At 41.5% G+C, this 27709-nt stretch overlaps 1 protein-coding gene across 1 annotated transcript; it reads right to left on the reverse strand.

Annotated features, from left to right (window-relative positions):
• Window positions 1–12640: 12640 nt before the first annotated feature.
• On the reverse strand, window positions 12641–25846 carry GPR26 (G protein-coupled receptor 26). The gene is made up of 3 exons (XM_010291221.1): window positions 25179–25846; window positions 19545–19658; window positions 12641–12872 (listed from the first exon to the last, which is right to left on the reverse strand). The coding sequence occupies exons 1-3, from the start codon at window positions 25844–25846 to the stop codon at window positions 12641–12643; spliced, it is 1014 nt and encodes a 337-aa protein (XP_010289523.1).
• Window positions 25847–27709: the final 1863 nt, after the last annotated feature.

Genomic DNA, 27709 nt, shown 5'->3' on the forward strand with positions numbered 1-27709 from the left:
GCGGCATTCCGGCATGGAGGGGGGGGGGGAGGAACCCGCCAGTGCCGCCCCTGTTTGCACCTCATCGAGGTTTACATATAACATAAATGTTGTAGGTTACGTATATTTTATATATAAAATACCATCAAAAACTTTCCTCTATAGGGCACCGAGTGGGGAAAAATTAAGATTTTGACTAACATTTTGGGAACCAACATTTTGAAAATGTGGGGCTTTGATTGTTGGGGGTTTTTTTTCAATTTCTTAATGTCCTGAACTCTTTTGAAAAATATTGTGTGACTGTTACTGTTGAATCAGCAGCAGCGACTGGACTGTGCCAGCATCCCATCCGTCTGCATGGAGAGTCTTACTGTGCAAGTGTTTATCCACTTCAAAAGGGTTTTGCAGGAGAAAAAGGCTGGAGAACTTTATCGGTTCTTTTTTTCAGAAAGATTCCTTTATATTTTTAGTTTCTTGCAAATAGAGCTTTAACACTTCAAATTCTCACTTATTAAAAAGTTTCCTCCTGTAACTGCAGCTGCATAAGAAAGATTAAGAGTTATACCTTTTGCATCAATGTTTACAGCAGTGTTAGACATTATAGAGGTAATCTAATTATAGGAACAGTAAAACTTTGAAATAATCTGGAGAAGATAGAGGATTTGTGGAACAACCATCACTGGGAGTTTTAAAAAACAGGTAAGGCTATCCTATGCTGGAGCTGGATTAGTTATACCTGAGCCTACCTGAGGGCAGGGAGCCCTGATTCACTGATTCATTATAATACATTTTCTTTAACAATTATTTTCCTATGCTCCAGTCCAAAGCATTGCAGCTGGAAGTGGTTCTGTTAGTGTACACATGACAGATTAGCCGTGACTGTAAATCTAGCGTTTATGCTTTCTTGATTACAAATAAGGAATTTGATAATCAAACTCTTTCAGATCTGGGACTTTACTCCAAGGCCCCTGGACTCGATGGAAAGTCTCTACAATATCCTGTCGATCAGGTCTCTTCAGGATATCTCTCAAGAACTTTCTATTATCATTTGCTGTAACATTTTATTTTAAATACTTCCTTATGGACCTATAAGAATTTTAGCGGTTTGGTATTAGTTATAACAGAAGTAATTAAAAAAAAAAGTGTGCACGGCTCATATGGTAGGATTTTAGTGATTATAAACAAATTTCAGGCAAAAAATTTTCAGCAAATTTATTGGAAGAAAGACTAGACATTTCAACATCAGGCCATGTCACCTTACTTCGATACCTTGCTGTGTCCAGCACGGGGTTTCTGATTTACCCTCTGGAAATTCGTGCCTCCATGGGTCAGAAGAGCAGTCCTAGGCACTAGGCAAGACATATCACTTTATCAGCTGGCATGAAAATCTCATGTGAGAGAAAGAAGCAATGTGAGCGAGAGAAGCAAAGCTCGCTGCTGAAAACCAGCCTACAACGTAGACTCGTCTGAATAGCAGTGAAGGCTCTCACGCAAGCGCATGCTTAGTAGACCAGATTACCTTGATCTACCGAGAAGTATTAAAGTCGCTAAAGGTAGAAGGAAAATTGACTTCCTAAATTACCAAGGCACTGGACCCAATGGGTCTTTTCCTCAAACACAAGCAGAATGAGAGGTTTATCCCAAGATGTTAGTGAAATCTGGTGATGGTCAATTTGAACAAATGTTAAATTTAAGGTTTTTGGAGTATTATGTTCAAGCATACAACTTCAGAAACAGAATAAATCAAGCCAAGATTATTTCTTCCCATATGCCATGAAAGTCAGGATATTTAATACGTAGCAACAGGAATTACTGCTGTGTAGAAATGGTATATAATCTTTTATTTTACAGTTTAAGAAGTTTACAGAACTAATGAAAGCAAAAGTGACATCACATACAGGCAGGTACAGGAAAATGTTATGTTGCTGCAGTCAGTAAAATGGGAATTAAATGTGATGCCTGGACAGCAAAGGTGCAGTATTAATTTTTAAATATTAAGTCGGATGTAATGATGAAACCATTAGGAAAGATGTCAGAACACCACTTGTCATCTTGGAAATAGGTTCTCTAAAGCATTTTCAGGAAGTGTTGAAAAGAAAAAGAAATGTGAGAATTATTTGCAATTTAAAGTGATAAAGCTCCTTACCAAAACCCACAGGCAAACAGCATTAGCTGTGTCCAGCCTCAACTGGAGAGCTGAATCGTTTGGACTTCTTAAACTTAGAATGATATGCAGTGTTCCTTCCTGGTGTTTCCTTCATCTGAAGCCTCTGTGCATGTTCAAAATTACCATCAAAGTTATTTGATCCTGGTTATCAAATATAAGGGTTCAGGATATGCATATTCAAATACGGGGCTTAAAGTTTCATACAAATAATTACCTGGAAAATGCTTTGCTGCAATGATCTGAATTTATAGAGTTTAATATAAAAAAAAAAAAAGAAAAACAAAACCAAGTGCTTCTTCAGTGTCAAGGTGAGCTCACAGTGAGGGGCTCTGTGGCTCCAGGTGCTTCATGTGTATTATCCAGAGTACAGGAAAAGCTGGGCAGGACAGGAATGGTTGGAGCTGCTGCTGGCTCTTTTCCCTTGCTTAACTGGAAAAGCATCTCCTGAGCTATATCTCCTTCCAGAAGCACTTTTCCTGTGTTGAACGGTAGTTGTTCGATCTTCTCTTCCTCTGCAACCCTTTTCCTTTCTGTTGACACAATGATGAACATGAATAGCTGATTATTTACTGCCACATAATTGGTTTTGATTTGCTTTCTTTAATTTTATCTTTCATTGAAGTCTTTCTGTCAAGAAATACATTGGGAATATTCTGGGAGGAACACTAACAGAAATAATTTGAGTGAATGGCACCAATACAGGTATTTCTGCACTGTTTGCGTGGCGTATCTGCACACACCCATTGAAAAACTGTCCCTACAGTCACACAGAGGGATATAATATCAGTTTAGGTCAGCTTGTTGTTGACTAATGGACTGTAAACCACCAAAGAGCTCACAGCCTTTCCCCTTCAGAGGCCACTTGGCCACCTGCTGAGACTACCCTCTCATGTACTGCTCCAGCGTGCAGGGACCAGACTGACTCAAGGGATGGACTACACCTCTAGGAGCCAACGCATCCTTCCATTTTGTGTTGGGACTCCTACAGCCTTGGCCGGGCCCCTTTCCTACACTGTATGTGCTGATAAATACAAAAGAATAAATAATTAGTTTTATTCTTTGAGGTGTCTTGCCGTGCTGGATACATGTCCACTGTGTCGCTGGCATTACAGCAGCTTTCCTTCAAAAGCCTGGGCAGCAGAACTTGGCATGAGGCTTCAAACTGGGTTCTAGCATGATGTTGGCAAAAGAAAAAAGTTTTATAATTATGTGGATGGCAAATCCTTTGAAATTACATTTCCTTGCATTTTCTAGGATAATTATTCTGTCTCTGCTAAATCTCCAGGCAAAACTTTCCAGGAATTAATATTCTTTTGCAACCGCCTTTGTAATGTGAAAGGCAATATTTAGGTCCTTCCTAAGGGATGAAAAGAAGCAATTGTAATGGAGACCAGAGCAAAATAAAACCTCCCACAGATTCAGAGGGAACAGCCTCCCAGAATCTCTCACATTGTGTTAGCAGGTTTCCTTTGAGTCTTTGTCCTGGAGCCCGGGATGGATCCGTGATGCTGGGAAATGTCTTCCCGCTGTGAGTAGACATCATTGCGGCATTGAGGGTTTGCAGAGCCAGCGTGTCTCCAGCTGCTTCTCCCAAAGGCAGCACTGAAAGCTTTGCAGTTGGAGCCTGATTTGTGCATTGCCCTCAGCACAAACTGAAAGTGGCCATGAGCTGAATATGAATAAATTATTTACCCCGTCCAGCCCTGCCGGCCTTTCTGCGAGCGTGGTGTTTGCAGAGACCATCTGTGTGTGTGCGCGACAAGAAGGGAGGGCATGCGCAGAGAAAGATGGAAAACAGAAACTTATTTGCTGAGCTGTTTAAAATAAAGGGGGGAAATGGGACCCAAAGACATAGCACAAAGTAATCATGTCGGTTAAATCAGAAATTATTGGACGCCTGAGAATTTTGAGCTCTTCTGAGATCTCTTCTGCTTTTCTATAGCGGAGATGTAACACCTGTAAGGGCAGCAAAAGAGCCCTTAAGAGGCCTAATCTGTGCACTGGAGCGTGAATTTAATCTTCAGATTAACAGAATTTAATCTTCAACTCAAATGTCTGCCTAGAGATCGCAGGAAGACGACTGGAGGTATTGCTGTTGATTTCAATGAGTGCTTACCCACATCTGGGTATCGAGGTTACGATGTTGTTATTAAAACAGTTAATGATCAAACCCTGTGTGTCAGCAGAAGAACACATTTGGGGACCAAGAGTTTGGACTTTAGATAGACAAAAAGACTTCTACTCTGTGAGGAATATCAGCTCTTCCCTCTGCAGGGTATGCCTCTTGGGTGGTCTTCAGGATGTCTGAAACCTGCAGAGACCTTTCTGGTGGGAAAGGACCTCCAGGTGGGAAAGGGTGCTCAGGGAGCGGGAAGAGGGAGCTACCCAGCTCCCCCCCCAACCTTGGTTTCACACCAGCTGTGGAACCTGCTCAAGATGTCAAGGAAGAGTTTGAGTCGGACTGTGTGTATTAAGACTAGATATATGCGTTATGTATTAAGGTTCTCCAATTATCTCACTCGTGTTGCTCATAACTGCAGCAAAGTAATATTCTATGGCAGTTGACTTTGTAGTTGCTTTCCAAAAATGAACGGGACCGATCAGGTCACATCATTGCAAGGACATTACAGGCTTGGCTTTTGCAACAATGAAGTGAAACAGACCTTTTGAAACATTAACTTTTATATGAAAAAATAGCTCACACAAAATCATTTAATCATAATCACATTTCATTAACAGGAAATATAACAAAATCACAATATACATATATAGTATGTATTTATTTATGTATGTCACTTTGTATTAACCATTCACTCTATGTAATAAAAATATATTACACCATTTTATATGTATTCACAAAGCACAAGCCGTTGTAAACAGAATAGACAGCACAGGCCTCATTATTCAAAAATTCAAAGTCAGGATTAAAATTTATTTTATTGTATTCCTTTAAACTGTCGGTACTAATATAGCAGAATTTTGTGTATCTGCCTCTGCATGAATGAATCTGTATCTCTGAAATATCTCTTGGGAGACTATTGAAGTTTAGCTTACCTGGGACCCTAAAGTCAATGTTAACCGATGGCCCTCTTGAGCATGTTATTACCGACGGGTCTGTGCATCTCTTTATCCATGCAATTTAGAAAGGTTTTATTTATATTGCCATTTTTTCCTAAATAAATATCCCCTGCAATTTCATCCCATTGTTATACAAAAAAGTAAAATGCAATAAATTATAAGGGTATATTTATAATAACATAATCAAAACGTGCCCTATCTACAGCAGCTGTTATTAATGTCGTTTCAGAACTATCTTTCTTCAGACTGGCTGGGTGCTTTTAGAAACAGGAAACCATTTTCATTGTTTGCAAAACAAAACAAAAAAGTTTAAATACACAGGCTGGACCTTTTATACCTCTATTATATGAATGGTCCTTACTCATCCAAGCAACTCCACTGTCCTTAGAGCAAGGATCTGTAAAACCAGCCCCAAAAAATATTTTTAAAGCAAATAATCATCTAATAATCTAATCTGGAGGAAAATATTGATATCTAACTGTATCTGGAAAGACTGGTAATACATTACATTCCTGCAAGATTTCAGAAGGGAATGATTAGTGACTGCCAAGTATATGGGAATTTTTGTACTAAAATGCGCTTAAGAAAATAAAAACACTGTGGAAAAAACCCTAAGGTTTAGAAAAATGCCCTGTGTATAAATAAAGGTAAGTGAAGGCACCTTTTAGTTATCTATATCTATTTTCCAAGGCAATCTGTGATAATGATTTTTCAAACATCTTATCTGGGAAGCCCTGTGGTTTCTGTTATAAAAAGACCCATTCTGTGCTCTGGCTGATGCAGGTAGCTTTATTTTACTTGAACGAGGTTGGGCAGGACGGCCGAGCACGGAGAACGTGTCCCCAGCCTTGTCACGTTTGCTGTGCGACCTTAAGGGCACCAAGTATTCTACTGACGTTTTTTTCCTAACACAAGTTATTCAATTTATGGGTTTGGTTTTTTTTTTTCTTTGTAGCTCATTGATCACATTAGCAAAGTAGGAGGAGTAGAAATCGCTTGTCTTTGCATAAGGATTTCATGGTTAGAAGATAATGTAAACCACTTTGATATGCAACAGGGGATTTTTTCCTGGTTTTTTTCAAACTCAAGCTAGCATAAGTGCAATATGACTAAATAGGACTACCTGTGATGGTCACATTGCATTCCCACTACTGTCTTACTAGGATGAACTGGCACTTGATTCAAAAGCACTAGTTTTCTTTTTCCTTGGAAACTCACTGGATCAAATCCCAGGAGGATGGAGGCTTTCAAATTTTTCTTATTTACATGATTTTAAAAAAACTTTTGCTTTAAGGGTCTAATTGTATAACTACAGTGACTAGAAAACAGTTTCCTAGTATTCAGTAATACCTCCAAATGGAGATCCTTTTCCCAATATATCTTTGTCGATTATTAATATCAACCACGTGGAGTCATGCCTTTGGGTACGTTGAAACCATGTGCAATGTATGTCTTAAACAAAAAAATCATGTTTACTGCACACTTGCCACATATACATGCTGTCACACACCTGATGCATTCGCTTCTCAATACACACGTTTCTGAAGTGCACTTACAGTCTATAGGGCCAGCCATCTTTCTTATAAATATAGACATATATGATAAACTATAGCAACCTCTCCAGTTCATTAGATCAGCATTATTTGCTTAAAACCCAACATTCCTAAATACATATTTACATCATACGCACCAGCACTACAGGTAAGAAGTAAAAGTCTTTTACAAAGACTGCAGCAGCTCTTTTCTCCATGTAAACTTTTATACCCCCCCTAACAGGGACAGCTGCCTTTTTGAGCAGGATGGTTTTCATAAAGAAATTTCACCCATGAAAGATCTTTTTATATACTGAATACTGAAAGCATAAAAAGCAAATTTAAAAAAAAATAAAAATATATTTAAGGCTAAAATGTTATTGTTCTCACTTATTCAGGCTTGGGGAGGTTACAAAGATATAATCCCTGATTCTGCAAACACATAAGCCTATGCCTAGCCCTAGCTACGCAGGGCTACCCACTGAAGCAAACACATAGTGACCATAGGATCGGGATCTAACTGAGCTTTCTGTGCTGAATGTAATGTGCTGAAATATTTAGTGATATTTAGGGTCAAGTAACAATGAGCTGACATAGGTATGAAGTCTCTGGCTTTGCTTTTAGGCTTCGTTTAATCGCGAAGAACATTTAATGTGGGGAGAAGACAGCTCTAACAGTAGTGAAAAGCAAGCAAGTTCCAAGGGGTTGTTTCAAAGTATTCACTACACATGTAAAAATATATAGGACAGCATATTTGGAGCCCTCAGAGCCTTCTTCATTTAGGACTAAGATGGGTAAGGGAACTATGGAACCTTAGACATGTAGATCCAGAAAAAATTCCTTTCTTCAAGCTACCTAAACCTCCTGGACTTTAAGAATTAGTCTGTCTCCTAAGGTAAGGCTTATCCAGGTGTAGGTGGTTTCTGGTCATTCAAACATTGTGAGTAGTTCCCATACAGCCCATCTGAAAACCGTTAGAGTTTTCCCAGCCCAGCAGGGATCCTCCTATGGAGGCTGTGTTGCTCTCGTAGCCTCAGCCCATTCTATGGCACCTACTGGGATTTGACAGAAATTTTATCTTTCTCTTTGGGGTATGTGAGTGGCTGAGAGACCTGTAGAGCTCTCAGTGTGAAAATAGGTCGCTAGGAAAAGCCTATCATCGCAACGGCAACCAAGCCGCTCCCAACCTCCCTGACCCTCAGCCTCCCATCCACATCTATTTCTGACCCAGTTTTGTAACCTCTAAAGGTGCTGTGATGCAGTTGTTTTTGACGTCATATCTAAGATGTCTTCCCAAAGTTATTATTTTTTTTTTAATTTCTTTCCAGGCAGATTTTATTGTTGACCTGAAGCAGACTAAGATTGTTTCTCAGCACTATTGCAGAGCAAACGGATGCACTGACAAGATTGAGCTCGACACTTCATAAGGATTTGTCTGGAACTTTTTTAATAGCTAGATTTGATTTTTTTCAGAAATAAGGGAGGTTATAAAAAGTTTGATTAAGGGCCACTGAAAACAGGTTGTTGGGGTCTTTTACTTAAAGAGTAAAAACAGGGATAGAACTTATTTAGAGAAGAGTTACATGGTTGCCTGACATTGCAAGCGGGCACGTACACACACGAGGAACTCACTAAATCCTGTTTACACCTTTCCGTTTGTAAATACCATGAAAACAGGGCCCTACACATTTAGAGGACAGATCTATAAAACCTGGATATAGTCATCTAATGGGACCCGATCCTCAGGTGAAACAGCCAACTATTATGTTGCTTTATGTCAGGAGAGGACCTGGTACTTATTATTTACTCAATAAACTCTTAAGAGTCTCTCATAGTTTTTGCCAAATGCAATTATCCAGATCTTCACATTCGAACGAGCTCAAAAACGTGACATAAAAACAGGGTCCTAGTTCACAGTTAGGGCTCTGAGATTATATAAATAACTGTAAAATAAACAGAGGAAAAAGCTCAGAATCCACCAAATGACATAGTGGAGTAAATTCTCTTAATCGTCTGCCAATGTTCTGCCTGCCAAATTTACAAGATATACAGAAAATGTTAATTGAACGTGCATGTGAGAAATAGATATTGCATATGGATCGCAGATACCAACAGACACAAAACTGCACATTGCCGAAGCAGCTGCACAATTTTTGCACATGCAGTTCCATATTTTGGGCACACATTGTAGCCACACTTTACGAACTTTTTCAAAAATATTTAAATAACAAATGGAAAATTCCCCCCACGCGCACACGCGCATTTGTGTTAGACGAGAGAACAGTTCCGCTTCGTGATCAGAGATAATCAAGTATTGTGCATTACATTTACCATCATTATTCTAACTCGCTCGAGTGAAAACGTTGTATAGTACATGTAATACTCAGCAGACAAATAGTTACTCGTATCTACATTCATCACTTAGACGCACATTTTAGAAAATTTTGCTAGTTGCCTATAAGAATTCAGCTGAATATCTAGCACTTAATGAGCCACACTATCATATTTCTAGTGTCTTACAAAATGTCATTAGGAAACGTTAGGGTATTACTTTTATTTTGTATATTGAGTCAGTTTGTCAAGCACCAGCATTTACAACTCTCGCTTGCTTCAGATGGTAGAAATATGACAATGTGTCAGAGAGCTGATGTAAGTAAGGGGAAATTATATTTATTCTCTGTTACAAGATTAATTCTAGAAGAAAGGCACCATGAAAGAAAGACGAATCTTTAAACACATACAAGGGGAGAGATTTATTGCTCATGGTGACACATAAATCAACCAGGACTGACTGTGATACGCAAGCATAATGAGACAAGTCCAATGCTGTATTCTGCTCCATCATTTACCAGCCATCCTAAACATAGAATTATTTTTTTCTGGGAGATGATCTTACTCTATTTGAATAACTGATTTAAAATTTGAAATTCCTGTGGGGCTAGGTTTATCAACATACAAACCTCCCATTGACTTCGGCAGCAGCCCCACATATAAGTTGACAATGGCTGTGGAATTTAACAATCATCCCGTTACAATTTACTCGAGTAAAAGTGGCCTTAGTAAAACGTATAACAATCTGATATAGAGCTTTTTGTCTTTTTAAACTCACTAGTAACCAGCTTCCTAATATCTTGTGTTCTGATACAATCAAGTTATCAAAATTACTTGAATTTCTTAAGAAACAAGTACTGAACCGGGTGTTTTTATCTATTGCACCTGAGAAAATTATATTAAGCCTAAGAAGTAACATGACTGAGATGAGGTAGACTATTTAATCTGGCTAAGGGCTAATTTTGAACACAATGTTGTAAAAACTTAAATCCTGTGATTATATTTGTATGTATATTTTATTGTAGTTGTGCCACTGTTTCATAACTAAAATGAATAGTTAAGCTGAAGATTTTTATTTACATGGTAGTTTATGACCTTCGTTACATTAATTCTTCCATATATAAAGCAGGCGACAAGGTGAGTTAGCAGATTAACATGGTTTCTTGCAGCTGTAGTACCATGCCAGAGCAAGGACTAAGGCAAGGCTCCCCGCACCAGCACCTGAGGTATTACCCCACGGTCACTGATTTTGGGGTGAAGGCCCTCACCGCGTTACCTGTCTGGGCTTTGAATCTGGCCAGAAACTTCGGTAGTGGACGCTTTTTGCGAGGTATGAAAGAAATTGTAATTGCCATAATGTTTGTTCTAGCAAAGACTGATATTCATGGTAGAGCTTGCAAAATGGAGCATCCTAATGTTTGCAGAATGACTGATATTGATCATTTATCACAAGTGATAGGGGAATATACTAATTTAGCTCATTAACCTTTGCTGTCAGGGGTTCTGCACAGCTATAGGTGCCAAACAGTGCCCTTTGCTTGGGGGACACAGGAGGTGGTAACTAAAAAGAATCCCACGTTTTTAGTACTCAGGTTCTTATTTTCTCAATATGGTATTGTCAGGCAGAATACGAGCAAGGATAGGTGGTAATATAGCCAGCTACATCAGCTGTTATTATGCATGAAACCTAATTAACCAAGGCTAATTAAAAATCTGGGCATGTATTTGCCATTTACTCTCACAAAAGAAACTGTGTACTTTATGGCTACTGGACAGAAGCTTTCTTGACCTATCCAGCAAAAATTGATTTCATTTCTGATGTTAACTTGCTGTTGTCTTATGGACTTTAAGTCATTTTCTGGAGAAAAATGTGTGCGGAATTAAGGTCAGAATTTTTTTAGTAGTAAGTCTTTTGCCATTGACAGTAGAAATAAGAAGCATTTGAAACCAATAGTTCTTTACCTGAAAATAATTTTAAGCGCTTATGAGGACAACATGCTTTGTTAATGCAAGTTGTTTTAGAAATTGATTATTCCTAAAAAATCATAGCAACAGAAATTACAACTGATTAATCATTGTTCTTGATATTCTACATCTTAATATGAAAACGCTTGAAAAATTGTCTCATTTCATAGTGTTTTCACCGAATTGAGAGAGAGGTCACTGAAAATTACACCAAGAAAAGTAACTCTTCATGAGTCACTGGAGGATGGCTTCAGCATCATGTGTCTACGTGACAGTTATGAAGCCATCTACCAGCTGTAGATGTACTTACAGTGAACCAAATAATGTTTACAAAAATTAAGATACTGTGGCAGAGTCTGAGGAAGCATGGCATGTAGATTTGTCCTGGTTTTGAAAATCTTACTGGGTTTCAGGTCTATGTTAGCTGCAGGCTGAACTGAATGCATCGTAAATGTTAATAACATTTGCTATGCAGAGATACAACTAGTGCTATAAAGATCTATACTGAAACCTCATGAGATTTGCACGTTCAGATGTGGATTCAGATTATTTTGGCTGTGCTTTCACAGTGGGGAGGGGGTCTATTATTTTTGCTCCATTTGCTTTGGAAATTACACTTTTAAACTCAGCTTTACACTCATCTTTCCTTTAAGTAACATATCTGTAGGAGAAAAACCCCATGATTAATAACACCTCGGAAACAGAGATTTTTTTTTTTTTTTTTTTTTTTCTTTTTTCTCGCTGGCGCAGGGCCCAGTTCTGCAGCTTTGGGCAAAATCCATCTCTTTACAGCTCAGATATGCTGGTAGGTAGGCAGGAGGTGTCCTGACCTTTCCATCCTGTCTAGCATTTTTACTCTTCTGAAATTTAATGGGGAGAAAACTAATGGGATTCTGTGGAAGTTGCTTAAGAAACTTAAAAAAAAAAAAAAAGGGGGGCTGAATCCAGCCTGTAGCTTACTTCAAAAGTGATTTTTCTCTTCCTTCACTTCTACAGGATTGTTCAAAAAATATGTACCAGAAGAGGTTGAAAGCTATGTTGGGCACTGTATGAGTATTGAGGTAAAGATTTTTCTATTAAACTTTTCCTATTAAGAGTTTTTCTATATGGGACCTACTCAAGCAACTAGGTTGGGGTTGTTTTTGTTAAGCCAGGTTGGCAGCTCCATCGGGGGGAGCCTTATCTGCAGCCAGTCAAAAATACAGCACAAATACCCGTGTGGCTTTTCTAGAATAATCTTATGATGGCACCACTTTGCTCCCATTACTTTCCTGAGTCCTTCTGCGGAGGACTAACTTTTTACCCTATACGTATGTGTAAGTGCTGATGGAAATCAGTGGGAGATTTGTATCTGCAAAGCCTGCAGGGCCACATACCGATGGCACTCGTAGTCGGAGGCAGCAGGTACAAAGCAGCCTGCCTCCCTCGGGTGTTACGTGGGCTACTGGAGGGACACGGGCTGAGCTGCAACCTGTCTGTGACTGCCTCCCAAATCCTGGCCAGCGGAGGATGGCTACTAGGGATAGGCCAGTTACTTTTGTTTCCCACGTATTGTTTTATGTGTCTTCTCGATCCCATACCAGGCTCCTCATTCTTTCAGCTGCAGTATATTCCGATCGTGCGACTCGTTCGTGAGGGCAGAGGAATTGATGGAGCTTCTTTTTAGGATCTTGTTTATGATGTCTTTCCATGTCTTCTTGTACTGATGCCGTAGCAAAGAGTACACAAAAGGGTCTGAAACCACTTTGCTGTAAGCTAAGCACTTGGAAATTATTCCCCAGTGGGAACTGATGTGGACCACAGAGGATAATTCAACAAGTCTGTAGAAAGAGGAAGGTTGAAAGAGTGAATATTTGTATAAAAAAACATGGAGCAACAGCACAACTGTAAGCCAATGACACCACCCTCCCCCACCCCCCAAAAAAAACCCCAATTTATTCCTAGGCAATTGCAAGAAAACAAAATAAAAGAAACCCATACTCATGAAAATGTGAATGTAGTCATCCCCTTATACATTTCTGAGACTGCAAATGTAAATTTGAGGTCTGTTTTCCAAGGATGGGACTACACAGCTTCTATCAGAGAGTCTTGCCCTCCAAACTTCAAGGCATCTTTGAATCTGTACATTTAGCTTTACATTTACTGAGGCTAGAAGTGGACCTTGTACATGTTGCCTCCTAAAAGCCTCTCTTGATCATTTGCCACAACAAACGTTGAAGAATTTAGTACAAAATGGAATAGCTCCAGCAGGATATGAGGCAGTATTCAAAAGAGCTTCCTTATTTGTTTTTGGCATATGCCTTTTGGAGACTGAAAACTGAGTCCAAATCTCTGATGTGGAGCTGGCTTTCTCAGGCAACCAAGATACTTGATAAATGGGCATCTCTCTCTAGAGTATTGTAACCTAGACCTATTTTTTCAGTCTAGTGAACACCCTGTTTGGGATCATAAATACTCTGAGGTAAGCACGTCAACACTTCACAGAAAGCTTATTGCGGATGATAAGTATCATGCAGTATCTACTCATAAAACCATTTTCTACATAACCTATCCTCAACCATTACCCTTTTAGTCTCTGTGCCAAAACTTATCCATATGGACAAGGTATGTTACTTTCTCTGACTAAAGTTTTCAGTCCTAGTAAAATCTCTTGTTAGAAAGCAAAGTTTCTCATCTGATATTTCACTTAATTGTTTTTCTTCATTTAGTGCTTTTGGTTTGGGCGTCTTTCTACTTATAATATCATGTTTCTGGCAGCTGAAGTTTATCACGGACTGAATATAATTTTAAAGAGAATGAAAGGAGTATAACCTCCCCAAGTATATTTCCTGTTGACTTTGACACTTATTTTAACCATTGAATCCATCATGCACAGCAAATTTAAACACAAGTATTATAAGAAATTGTTTCTGCATAGCCTAAAAATTTTCTAAATGTTGACATAAAGCCATATTTTGAGCACTAAAGTTTGAGATTGGGACACAAAGTGCCATTGCTTGGTCTCATGGGACTCGTATTCCCCTACTATTAACTATGTAAAAATCCAGCATCCAATCTGAGCTCGTGGTCCCCTCTGGAGTATCTGAGAAACCACCCTGCCAGTGCTACCTAGCTTTCTTAGCCAGTCCAGCTCCTAGAGAGAGGGAGTTCAATGTTTGACTGGGTCGTAGGAGAAGCACACAAGGAAGGAAAAATCATCATTGAGAGATGGCATAATACAACTTGAATTTAAAAACTGCTCAGTTTAAAGGCCAAACATATACATTTGCAACAAATTTAGCAAGGCAAAACTTTTAACTCATTAAGGGAGGGAGCGAGAGAGGGAAGAGTGTTATATACTCCTCATACCTACAGTAGCACAGATAGTTCACTTTGTGCTGAGACTTAAGAGTATTTTTGACAGTGAAATATTGGTAACTCCACAAGGATTTCTTTCCCCATGTCTTTAAACAACACTGAAGGGCAGTTCTGTTCACTGCGTCTCTACAGCTGTTGAGAAACTATTGATGTTCCTAGAGGAGGAAGAGCTGCATGTGCTGCTAGGGAGCCCTGCTAAGCAATGGCAAATCTCTGCTGAAACTGCCTTCAGCAGCAGGTGCTCTTAAACCTGCCTGGAAAATACTTCAATTCCTAATGTTTCTCCAGCCAAAGCACCATTTCCAAGGAGCATTCTGAAGCATGGTTCCTGCAGCAGCAACGGAAATAGTGTTGGTACTTCAAGCAGTTTAGAAATGAGGACTTTTTTCCTGAGTCGTTTTATTCTCATTCCATAAACTTTCACTACATCGTGTTGTTTAACGTAGCGCTGGCAGATGGCACGGTCCAGTCATCTGAGCATGAAAGTGGGACTAAGGAGCCTTAATTTGTTGCTCTACTGACTACGACCTTCTGTCTTCTCTCTCTGTTCTGGTTTGCCTAGACTGCAAACTCCATGGCAAAAGCTCAGGTTCTTCCTAGGCATGTTGCTGGGCTTAGCACCACGGTCTGCAGCCAGTGCCGGGGCTTTAGCTGCTGTCATGGTGTTGGTAATTCTAATGCTGAGAATAGTTTTGTGTGCTTTGTGCAAGCAATTTGATCACTTTATCACTTTCGTTGCAAGAGGGACGCACCTGTACAATGATGTTTTTAAGGGTGGTGACATTAGCCAAAATACTCTTTGGGCTCACAGACGTGTGAGACATCTGAGGTGACCAGGCTATGTTAAAGGAAAATACTGGGGAATTGCGCTGGCCCTTCGACTGGTGCCGCTTGGCTCAGCTGGTCACTGTAAGCGACTTTGAGATACCGAAGAACTGCTATCTGTCCCATTTCGCTCTCCTTTCATCTCAAATGAAGAAATGCTGTTTTTTCAACCTCGCCTTGTAACTCATGGTTGATATCTTTCTTACAAAGTAGGATCCAAAATCAGACGCAATTATCTTCTACTCAGGCTGGAGGGGGGCCTCATCTGGTGTATTCTCCCTTGTTTAATAAAATGTAGCTTAAGACACCCACGTTAATATGCTCTAAAATGAGAATTGCCTATTTGGAAATTAATCATCTACTGAGTCATATTTACTTTGCAATCTACCGTAGCCATCCTGCTTCTTGTTATTCTCCACTTCACATATTTGATACTGCATTTGCATTTTGAATTTCATCATGTTGAATTTCATCTGGTTGATTTACAGAGCGCTTTACAGATGTGAATTTGATTAAGTTTAATTAAATTCGGTGGATGCCACGAATGACCAAAATATGACAATTTGTGTCTGAGTCCCTGTCAATCAGTTCTATGAGATGTTAACAATCTCCATTTAAAGAATATGAAAAAGACACTTCAGGGTTGCAAGCCTAGACTTGTTAAATTACCTTCATTGATTGATAACTAAAAAGCCGACAATTTTATCGACAGAATTTTAAATATTTTCTTTCATTATTTTCCTTAAGTGCCCTTGATAGTTGCACATTTTATAATTCTTGTGTATTATTTTTTACAGTAAATTACATTTGCAAATATCAAGCAGCAAACACAGAAATGCAGACAAACCCTAAGCTATGCAATTCCTTTTTGTGTCCAAACAATTAAATGTCAGTCTTTCAAGGCACATCACATACTTTATTGCCTTTGAAAGAAGGTTTTGTTTCTCATTTATGAGGGAAATATATGCAAAGCTTCAATTATCATGAAAAGTTTCAGCCAAAAAGAAGACACTTTCAGTGAAGGAGCATTAATATTTCAGTGCTACCTGTAAATTAAATTCTACAGTATCAACTACATAATTCCCTGTCTTGCTTTCATAAGCCACTCTTCTATTGTCTGGTTTTCAGTACCTTTTTATTTCAAAGCTATAAGCTGTTTTGCTGTGATATTCGGCTAATATTTTAGGAACACGTGATTCTGTAGCGTGTGTCATGTCAAACAGCTATCCAATTATTTTATTTCACTTCCAGTAACCAAACAAGAAAGTTGTGTTGAAGACTAAGACCTTGCTCTTTTATGCAGATAATACACACTGAAAACCCTTCATATAGATATGCAGTTTATCACTTCAGTAAAATATTTTACTGAAAGTGTATATGTGCAGATGGAGGCTACTACAATGGCAACGTGTCTGTTGCTTCAACCCGAGAGCTTGACTGAGTTATGGAGAAAATTCTGAATCGGACAGAGTCTCAAAGAAGATAAAATGTCGTATTGTTCAGGGGTGAAACAAAGCTGGCACTGCATTTTGGAGCTGGTAGATGACAACGTTCTCACAAGAAGAAATTCAGTCCTTTCCCCAAGCATTTGGAGCAGTTCTTCAAGCCTGCGTTCCTCACACTTCTGTTTGGGTCTGATTCCCCCCCAACAAGTCCCATAGTACCAGAATCAGACCTTAGCTGCTGCTTTTGTGTTAACGATATGAACAAGCTGACCAGGAGTTTTATCTTGATGTTGATTTCACTTTATTTTCACTTTACTGATTAGTAGACTGAATCTTTTGTATGCTGTCTTGCTAGTGGAAAAGCCCTATGTTAAGGATTGCTTCGTGACACAAAGATGACATCACAGTGATTGTTAGCTCATTAGCCTTAACCAGTTTTGCCTCTGAAGTGCTGCATATATTACAGCTGGCCAGCTTCTATAAGAAAGCAGACTTTCGGGATTTTGTAGCTAATCTTGCAAATCTCTTGTAGCAAATCTTGCAAACCGTTGCTTTTGGCCGTTGCTCGTCCCCCGAGCTGCAGGAACCACACGTCAGCACGGAGCTATGAGGATGGCAAGCAGCACTGTCCAGCTGGTAACAAAAGGTTTTTCTATCCAGGAGGAAAACACCTCTACATCACATCAGCTGAGGCTTTTGATGAAGATTAGGAGGCCACTTTCTTCAAATATGTCAACCTAAGATTGCACAGGAAAATCACGCGTTTATACGCACAGACAGGCAGGAACATAACTTGCAGAGGAATTCTGAACTTGTCTACCCGGGCAGGATCTGCATGTGGAGGGCATGCAACCAGTTTAAAAACACAGTTTGTTTATCCCTTGTTCCCAAGAGATGATACAAGAGAATGTTGATCTTCTTCTGCCTATTCCACCATCCTTGGGGCTTGGGGCTTGAAGCTTCTTTCTAATATTACTTCAGGATTTTTAATTTAAGGCCAATTTCCTCACACATTGACAGCACTTGCTAACTTACATGAGCAAAGTTCTGTATTTCAGCATGAAACGCCTAGAGTTGGAAATTAATATTAGAAAATGGTATGACATTTTAATTTTTGTTATAAAAAAGCTCCTTGGAGAAAATAGGTTTTGAACAATGTTATTTAATCACATAATGATAAATATAGCAAAAGAAGAGATGTGTACTAGTAGAATTTTTACAAATCAAGAAACAAACTATGCCTAGAAATAAATAATATGGGGTAGTAAGTCTATCAGACTGGTGCAGTAGAAACATTGAATCAAGAAGAATCAGATTCTACTGATATATACTTAGGTCAGCCACTGAACTAGTTAGAAGGGTGTTTTCTGAGAAAAGAGGTGCCTAATCTGATTTTTACCTTAATGTAATCTGAAAAACTCTGATTTACCCAAAGAATAATTTATCTGGCTGGGGTTATAAGCACAAGTCCCTCACTGGTTCATGGAATTGCTGGAGACAACTATTTGCTTTTTATGTGGAAGCAAAAAGTTGTTACAGTAAAGCCTTGCGATGTGCTGCTTTCACACCTCAATTCATGACGTACTTAAAAGCATGTTTAATTTAAGCATATTGCTGATTAGAGCTGGCTGTCCAAACGAGAGGCTGAGCAATGCACTTCACCAGCTACCTTCTGTGCACTGCCTTGAAAAGTGACTGATTGCCTCCGACTCGTGAATGCAAGGCACTGGACATAGTCCAGAAAATAATACTTGCTTACAGAATTAAGCTCAAAAGCCTCCTAATCCCCTTGACATCTGACAAATGTATTTGCAACACTGTAACAAATAAACAGCATGGATCAATTAGCTATTATTGTCACGAACATAAAATCAACGTGACCTGCAGGTTTCCATTTTTACGAAAAGACTACGAGACCTCCTTGGGAATTGTTTTGTTAGAAATTCGTGTTATTATACTCAATTGGAAATCTTGGAGTTGGCTACATGCCCACTTATCCTGAGTCTTAATTGATTTTTTTCAATGATTTTTTTTTTTAGTGACGGATCTGAGTTTGACTGAAGTCAGCCCCAATAATTGCTGTTTGATCATACTGGAATAGGTGAGACTTTAAAAATATTTTTTTCTTTCTACTGCTTAGCAGCATTTCAGTTTTTCCAAAGTCCAAAGGAATTGGACTTACATTCCAAAGGAATGTAAGCTGTAAATTTCCTTCAACAACTAGATAACACTTTTCTGGATATACTCACTTTCTAATACTTCATGTTTCATAGGAGTAATTTTGTGTTTTCCCCAGGAGCCATTTCCAAAGATAAGCTAGTAGACAGATTAGGACATCTGGCCATAAATCACAAGAATTTTTTTAGCTATGAGCCAGAACAGCTTCGATATTTGATGTTTATGACTAACAAACTCTATCCAGTCAGACAAAACTATAGTTTAAGTCTGTGGACCATGTTCTCACCTCAGATGGATCTCGTTGACCAGATTTTTACAGTCTGACCTATTCGGACAAGTGCCTTCCCCTGCAGATCACCCCCTGAACCTGGGAGGCAACCTGAGGAGTAGGTGACTACTTGACCTGAAAAAAGTCTTCAGAATCCTGTGGATGGACTTCCTAAACCACTCCCATGTGACCAACATATTGACTGGGCTGACTGAAGAGAGTTTGGCCCATGGACTGGATCAGGACTGTAGCGGATAAGTGCTGTGACATTTTGTAGTTTTGTTAGCTCAGTAAATGCAGTCTCTGTCACAGGAGTGGAAAGGAGGAGACTTGAATGATTTTCTGGTTCAGAGTGCCCTAATTCTCTGAGTTAAGAGTGCATGTCAGTAGCCTTTTCAAGTATGTAGGTTTAAACTTACCTTGTAATTACATAAGGTGCAAAACAAAGTATAAAAGTACCAATAAAGGTACTTATTTTCTTTGTTGCTCGCTGCCGCCGTCTCTTTTGTTCTTCTAGACAACGCTCTCTTACGCTGTGTGACATTTAACACAAACAAGAACGTGAATCATAATATCAGGTAGCAGATTTTCATGGCTTTACTCATGGAATGATGGAAATCAATCTTTCTGGTTTGTGCTGTATTCACATAAACCAATACCAGGTGCACTGCATTTATATGGGACAATACCAAGTATTGATGCATTGTATGATCAACTTACCCTCCAAAACCAAGTACTGGGAAGTACATATTTATGTATTTATATGCACACATCCCCATTATTTCTATTTAAATATAGTCACATTGGTGGAATTCAGCCTTGAACTCAGTTGCAGTTCTTTTTTGAATTACTGTAAGCTGTATTTGCAGGCCAGAGTTTGCCTCATGATATTCAGAGATTTGGAAAATATCCAGAATGGGGCAGGCAGCACTCTACTTCCCTAGAAACAGCAATTCCAACACCACTATCATAGATAGGAGAAACTTCCCAGCGAGATAAGTAATAAACCATGATAAAATCATAACGGGTGCAATCATGCTCTGAAGATTCAGCCCAGCATTGGAGCAATCGCTATATCCCATAGCTGTGAACTGCCTGGCCATAAATCTTTCGGCAGCCGGCACAGCTCCGAACAGCGGCCATGCCAAACGCTTTGCAAAGCCGGGAATTACATAACAAACCCACAGTGCTGCGATGTGCTGACTCCTCACCTCAAACCAGCCTAGTTCCCGACTAAACAGATACAAATTAGTCACACCCTAGGTTTTTTCCCATCTGTGGCATTTTAGGGCAAGAGCTTCTCCCTTGAGTTTCCCAGTGGTAGTCGCACCAGGTCACCGGAGAGCTGCTAAGACCCTTGGTGTGCCGGCAAGGTGGTGGGACCATGGGGCTGAGACCACGCTTCCACTGCAGGAAATCCCCTTTGAAGTCAGCACGTTTGCTTGCCAAAAGAGTGATAACGTGAAAACCCATCCTCCTCCTCTACCTGCTTGTGTAACTCCTGGCTGTGCATTTTGAGGGAAGAGGACAAGTAACTGTCTTCTCCAGGTAGGTAGGTGAGACGGGCAGCACCGTCCGTACCTCCCAGAGCCATCCGTACCTGAGCTAGACCCACTGGGAAAGGGCAAACCCAAAGCCCGACTGCAGTCCTGAAATCCCTCTCCACGCACGTGGCAGCGCTGCTACGTGTTGACTTATTGCACAGGTCTTGTGGTAAAGCAACCACGTGTCTCGGGCAAACCGAGTGGTCTGGCCCATGTGCTGTAGTTTGTAACTGCTTGGCATTAGTCGCTGGGTTTTTACTGTAAATTTGTAATCGATGACTCACTGCCGGGTTCCACACTCACGTATGTTAATAGCTGTGAGGTTTACGGCTGCACCCTTACGTTATTTGGCTGTATGTGTAAGTGTTTGATCATCAGCTAGACGCATGTCATGTCCTGAGGGTCTCGGTGTGTTTTGGCAAGTGCCACTCCATGGCAGTGAGTTCTTATGTTACCTTTTTGTTGTGTTAAAGAAAATGTGTTTCCTTTAATTTGTTTTATATATATGGCCTGACATTGCCAGTCCCCAGAGCAGCTATCATGATGTGCAAAGTGAAATAAATACTGGAGGAAAAGTTTGTTCTCCTTGAAATAACAAATAGTCTTGCTGCTAAAGAACATGCCTAAGTAGAATGAAAACACATCTAAAAGTATTACATGTTCTACGTCTGAGTTATTTGCAGCTAGATATGACAGCTGAGATGTCATAAAAAAATCCACCTTTTCAAGGGAACCTATGTGCTTTCAGTTCTGCAAGAGCTGGAGAACTTGGAGTATTTTTAGGTGCAAACAGATGATCTTAGAGGTTCAACAGCTTCGCTTAAGATCTGTGTGATTAAATTTGTAGTATCCCAGGCACCCGGTGATGTAGGAAAAGAAATCTCCAAAGTGGGTTCAATTAGGGTGGTTTTAGGGTGTAGAAGGTGGTGTATTTTTTGTCTCTAAACAGTTTTACAGTTACACCTTTTCCCTACTGGCACATACAAAGCTGTCTTTGACTCCTGGAGCTCACACATGACTTGAGAACTACTGAAGACTTCAACCAATTTCTTTTGTTCACCCTTTCCAGATGTAGGTAATAAATACCACATCAGAGAAAGGTATTTTATCTCACTCCTTCACATAGACAATGTATACAGATGAGTATTTTGCTTTTGCACATGCATTAAGATAAGAACATATATGCAAATTCCAGTAGTGACACTAGTAATAGAAGTGGATTATTGACTAAGCTTTCATTTAAATGTTTTAATATCCTGGAAAATCTGTGATATATCCCTTTGAAGGTTTGGTATTTTAAACAAAGTTTATGAGATACTGGACCTTAAGGTCTATAAAGCTGGATATACCAAAAAGATAGTATAGATAATTTGGGTGAAGAAATTCATGGGTTAAGCACTTAAGTGAAGTCTTGCCCAAACCTCTCATGATACCTAAGATATCTTGGTCTTAAGAACAAAGTCAAGAAAAGGCAGTATCCAGTAAAAATGCCTAAGCTAACTTGAAATGATGTGTGCCCCAAACATTTACACGATTCTGTCTGGTATTTAGAGGTTTCCTTTGTGCTCGTCTTGAATGATCTTCAGAAGATCACTTGTGTCTTTCCAAGTCACAGGTAATAAAGCCATCTGTCATAACGCCTGTCGCTAGATCCCCTTGCGGGTGGATTCTGAGTCATAGGAAGCAGAAAATTGCCCATATACATTTCTCAGCATTGAAACTAGGCTATGCAAAGAGCCAGAGAAGTCAAGGCCATCTAAGGTGGGATTACAAACTTTCTCTCATGTGCTTTCTCCCAGTATCCATGTCTATGCTATTAGGTACTATAGGAAACACTGAAATTGCCTGTATATGTATATACACATAGTACTTCTACAATTCAAATGATGCTTTTGTTATATCAGAGCTTTATGAACGTCAAGGATTGCTCCAAGAGACCTGCAGCTTTTGTATAGCTCTTACAACAGGGAAAGCAATTCAAGGTCTAACCTTTTCACTGGTGGTAGCTGTCACCAGTTAAGGAAGCACCACCGTAGGCCAAATCAGCCACCATTTCTGTAGTCTAAGACTCTCCTTTCTTAGAGAGAAGCATTAGAATAACCTGATGCAAGACATAAATAATGGTTAATAATACCAGTTGCTCTCAAAGTGGCTATACAACTCTGTCTCCTCTGAAGAAAGGAGGTATTGTTCCCACAGCCCCATGGAATCCACCCTCAAGTGAGATGATTACAAAATGCAGGAACACCCTCAAATTAACCTAGACCAGAAAAAAATGCAGAGGAGGAGAAATACCGTCAAGTTTTTTGCCCTTTTTCTAAGCTTTGCTGTTGCAGCCCAGGCAGACTTTAGTCATTAGGCATAATGATTGCTGTTTCAAATAGTCCCAGCGGGTCTGTGGCATTGACCACCACCGCATCGCGTGGGGCGTGCAGGAGCTAAGACCAGTCGAGGCACAGTTTAGCAATCAGACAGCACGCAGGGCAGAAGGGTGTTTTTTCCTCTGTGTGATTTGGGGGATAAGGGAAGATTTATACATGTGTTTCTCAAGAACAGTAACAGGACTTGCCCAAAGTTCTGCTCTGCATTCTTGGTCAAGAGACAGATCAAACAGCTTATCTGGAGAATTTTGAACAAAAGTTTCTGTTCCTCTAAGAGTATGCTGTCCTGCCCTGATCCGTTCAGGCTTATTTGCCTTAGGCTTAGGAATCCCCCAAATACGACCTTTTTTTGAGGACAGCCACATGCCTTTTCAGTCCTGCAGCTCTGTTCCAGGCTGGCTGCAAATGGAGCGAGCTGATGTTTGCCTCCAGCTTGGAGAGCAAAGGACAGCAAGGGAGCTTGGGGGGGATGTCTGGCATGGGACTGCCCTCTCTGACTGCTCTCGGCTTTCCTGTCTTCCAGGCAGACTCTTTGCATTTTTCTGAGACATTTCCCTTCCCTTCAGTCCCTGTCAGAGACAGTCTGAACCTTAAGATCCCATCTCTGACTGTCTCCCAAGCAGCACACGCATCCCTCACAGCTGCTCTGTCACCCTACCCAGCCAAACCATTTTCTCCCTTTTTCCAGACAAATACATCAGACCCTTCCCTTTCCAGTCACCCACTCCAGCCACACTAAGCCCTAAAACTAGTTCCGCTGAGCAAACCAGGCTGATTTCTTTCCACGCTGCAACCAGTGCCTCTGGTTTCCCCTTTCCAGAGCTCACTCGTTGACTCTGCCACCCCATCCCAGTCATAGCTGAGTCTTGGCCCCATCCGCCCCAGCTCATCAGAGCCTCTCAGCCCCCAGCCAGGACGTGCCGATCCATCAGCCACCCTGTCCCGCTCTGTCCTGCCTCAGCTGTGCAGGTTTATTTCTCAAATCTCCATTGCCCGGGCAGATCACTCTGGCTTGTCCTGCTGCTCCCTTCTCACCCGCCCAACCCCATGTTCTTCCAGCCGCGCCTGTTTTGGTCCTCTCCGCTTCTTGTGGGCAGAGCCATCGCATACTCACAGCACACACTGACCTCCTCCTCCCCTGTGCGCCGAGCACCTTCCCCGGCTCCTCACCAGAATCGCTGCCTGCCCAGCACCACCCTTGGACTTCCATCCAGCAAGGCTTTCTCTCCTTCGGCTTTGCCACTATGCTCCCCTTACTGACCCAGGGAAAGCTGTCTCTCCCACCCTCCCTCCTCCAGCCAAATCTGCATCCCTTCCAGATCCAGACATAACCTACTCAGGCAAGATTTATAGCTTGTGCATAATCCCCGATGTGACTCTCTTGCACAGCATCCCAGCACACGTTTGTACCCGTTTGGCGCTTGCCTTCAAGCCCATTATCCTTCCAGCCCTGGAGACTTTTCTCCTCCTGTGCTTAAAGACTCTAATTTGAAATGAACTTTATACAATCCTTGCTTGTCATATTAGCATCGCTACTGAAGTCTCTCTCACTTGGATTTAAGCACAGGCATTCAAGCGTATGCATTTTGCAGATGTTATTCCCGTACAATTCTGCCTTCAGGAAAGATGAAGTTGCTGAGAGCACAGGGTAGGGAAACTGCCGGGCAAAGAAGCGGCTCACGGTGCCCAGCCTCCCTTCTGAACTCCGACTGAAGGGACATGCACAGCCTCAGCCTGCTCCCTCCCAGGGATCCAGCAACGTTTTGGGCTGACAGTGCCAAAAAATGCAAATCTATCGACCACTAAACCTACCTGCAGAGACAAAGAGCGGTGATCTGATCCCTATCTCAAAGGGAAGTGCATGCTCAGCCAAAACTGTCTGTTTCTTTGCTCTCCCTCCCAAGACAAGCCCTTAAGCATAACAAAAAAGAGTTGCTTCTAAAACCAGAGAAATAAACACAAGTAAAAAGAAACATGCAGAACAGAAACTGGCAGGAAGGATGCTTGTTTTCTCCCCCTCCCCATCCCCTGCCGTGATAGAGAACCGACTGTATTTAACATAACACTGAACCCGTCTCGCTTGCTCTGCAGTGAATAGTCTCACTTGCTGAACACACAGGCACCTTACCTGGGATGGATGTCCACAAGCAGCACCAGGGTCTGCATAGTGATCACGTCAATCCGCTTACAGTGAAACCGTGCCACCTTCAGCACTTTTAGATATGTGAAACACAGGACTATGAGGGAGAGGAGGAAGCTGAGGGTGTGAAAGACCCCAGTGAAAATCACAAACTGTGTCCTATCCTCTGGTCTCTTGTTGTACAAGGTGCAGGAGGCGTAGAGGTGATGGAAACCCACCCAGGAGAGAGAAGCTGCCACTATCGGGAACGACACCGAGTGCAACCATGTGTAGCTCAGTATGAGCGCAGCATCTCTGTACCTCATTTTGGAGTGATAACTTAGAGGGAAGACCACAGCAATCCACCTGTCAATGCTCAAAGCTGCCATGCTCAACATGGAGTTCGTGGTGAGAAAAGTCTCCAGGAAGCCCACGATGTGGCAGATCTGATCTCCTCCTGGTTGACTCTTGTAAATTATCCCAGCCAAGGTCAGGGGCATGTTCGAAACAGTCATCAACAGGTTGCAGAAGGTGAGGTTGAGGATGAACAATCCCGGGACCTGCTTGCGGATGTCGGCGCTGTACAGGAAGCAAATCAGCACCAGCACGTTGGCCAGCAGGGCCACGAGCATCAGCACCACCACCACGAAAGCCAGGATCACCTCCCAGATGCTCATGGTGCGTCCAGTCACAGGAGGGACATCTCCGAAACTGCGCCACGCCGGCACCCGGGGAACATGGTGCGAGGCACGCTCACCTCGCCCTCCTCCCCAGCCTGCTCGCACTTTTGCATGCCCTCTGTATTTTTAGAAGAGCTGCAGTTTTTTTCTCCAACCTCCCCCTCCTCGCTGCTCCTTTCCACGTCAACGCTTTCTGAGACGTGCACAAAAGCACTGGGAATGCCCATCAAACTGCGAGGAGGGCTTAGAAAATATCAGCAGGACTGAACCACTGTCTCCATTTGGTCCATTCAAAGGAGAGCAGGTTATTCTGAGAAACTGCTCTCCTGAGATCCCTAATTACCAGCCCAAAGCTTGCAAGCAATTCACCGAGTGAATTGTGCTCTCTTTCTCTCTTGCTTTCTGTCTCTCTCTCTTGCTCTCTCTCTCCCCTCCCCTCTCCTCCAACCCTCACTCCCTTCCAGGCTGAATGTAACCTGCTTTTTATGATCACAGATAAAAACCCCATTAATGGATTAAAGTATGCACACTGCTGGTGATTCGCAAACGTGATTATGTCATCCCCGCTCCACAACCCCTCCCCTTCTCCTTGCAATTGTGACTAGACTTTCCTCAAGAGAAATCCCATGCTTGCATTTAATTGATTTAGCCATTAATTTGCAAGCAGCGGTGTAACCAAATTCCTGCACTCCAGTGTGTTTCCTACATTTCAGTGCATCACACTCACAGTTGCTGCTTGCTCTCAGCCAGGGCAGGGGCTTTCTTTTCATTAGCTGTGATGAAAAAGATGAGGAAAAATGGATGTATTCTGCTACTTCTCTGGAGCTGTCATTAGGTTACTGGTTTTACTGCTCTAGTTTAGCACTTTGCAGCCCTGTGTCTCCAAGCACGATGTGTAAAAGGAAAATGATTGCCTCCCCTCCTCCTTTAAAAGCAGGGAAACCAAAGCTCCAAATGCCGCTGTAACATGCCCAAGGTCACAGAGCAGGTGAGTGGCAGAGAGGGCAATGTGCTGCCAGTCTCGCTATTCAGTCAGGCTTTCTCCCTTTCAACAGCCTCTTCTGCTTCCTAATCAAAGCCTCCCTCCCCGTGAGGGTGAGCACCCTGTGAGATCAAAACCAAGAAGCAGTTTGGCAAAGGAAATAGGAATGAGTCTGTATTGCACATAATTAGGTCTTAAAACTAATTTGTTTTAAAGGATGGAGTGGAACGGTTTTCTGATTGCCTTTCCTGTCTCTTTAAAACAGTTTTAACTGGGGATGCCGAGAGGTTGCAAGCAATCGGGACAGCTTTCTCATCAAGGCAGCCAAGCCTTAATCCCCGCACAATAAGAAGGCAAAAGATACCCTGCAGCACAGTTGTTGTGGCTTAGTAAATGCCTCTGCACGTGTGCGAGCGCTAGATGCTTAGGCAGATTTTTCCTCTGTGCTCGCAGCCCTTGCCAGAGCCGTGCATGCTCGATTTACAGCAGCTATTCGTGGCAGACATGCAGGCTCATCCACTCTGTAGAAGAGCTGTCACCCTGCACGGTGACAGAGCTCTGCATGTTGTAGGAAGACTCCCTCTCTTCCACTTCTGTGGTGTTGTATTTCCTTAAACCAGGCTTTAAAGGACCAACAGGGAGAGAAGACCGTCATCACAGACAGCTGGGACACACCAGGACAGTTTAGCTGAATGTGTGGGTCCCTGATGCATGCACTCGGCAGAGGAGGAGCAGCTCGGGGTGCAGATCCCAGGTCTGCCCGTCAGCCCTGCGAGTTCCCTGTCTCCAGAACACACGTACACGTCCTCATGCTGGGTGGACTTCAGTGGCTAGTCTTTCCCTGAGGCAGGGACCCGAAGCCACACGAGAAAAGCCTA

This window comes from Phaethon lepturus, unplaced genomic scaffold (assembly GCF_000687285.1).
Source record: "Phaethon lepturus isolate BGI_N335 unplaced genomic scaffold, ASM68728v1 scaffold5747, whole genome shotgun sequence".
Lineage (NCBI taxonomy): Eukaryota > Metazoa > Chordata > Aves > Phaethontiformes > Phaethontidae > Phaethon > Phaethon lepturus.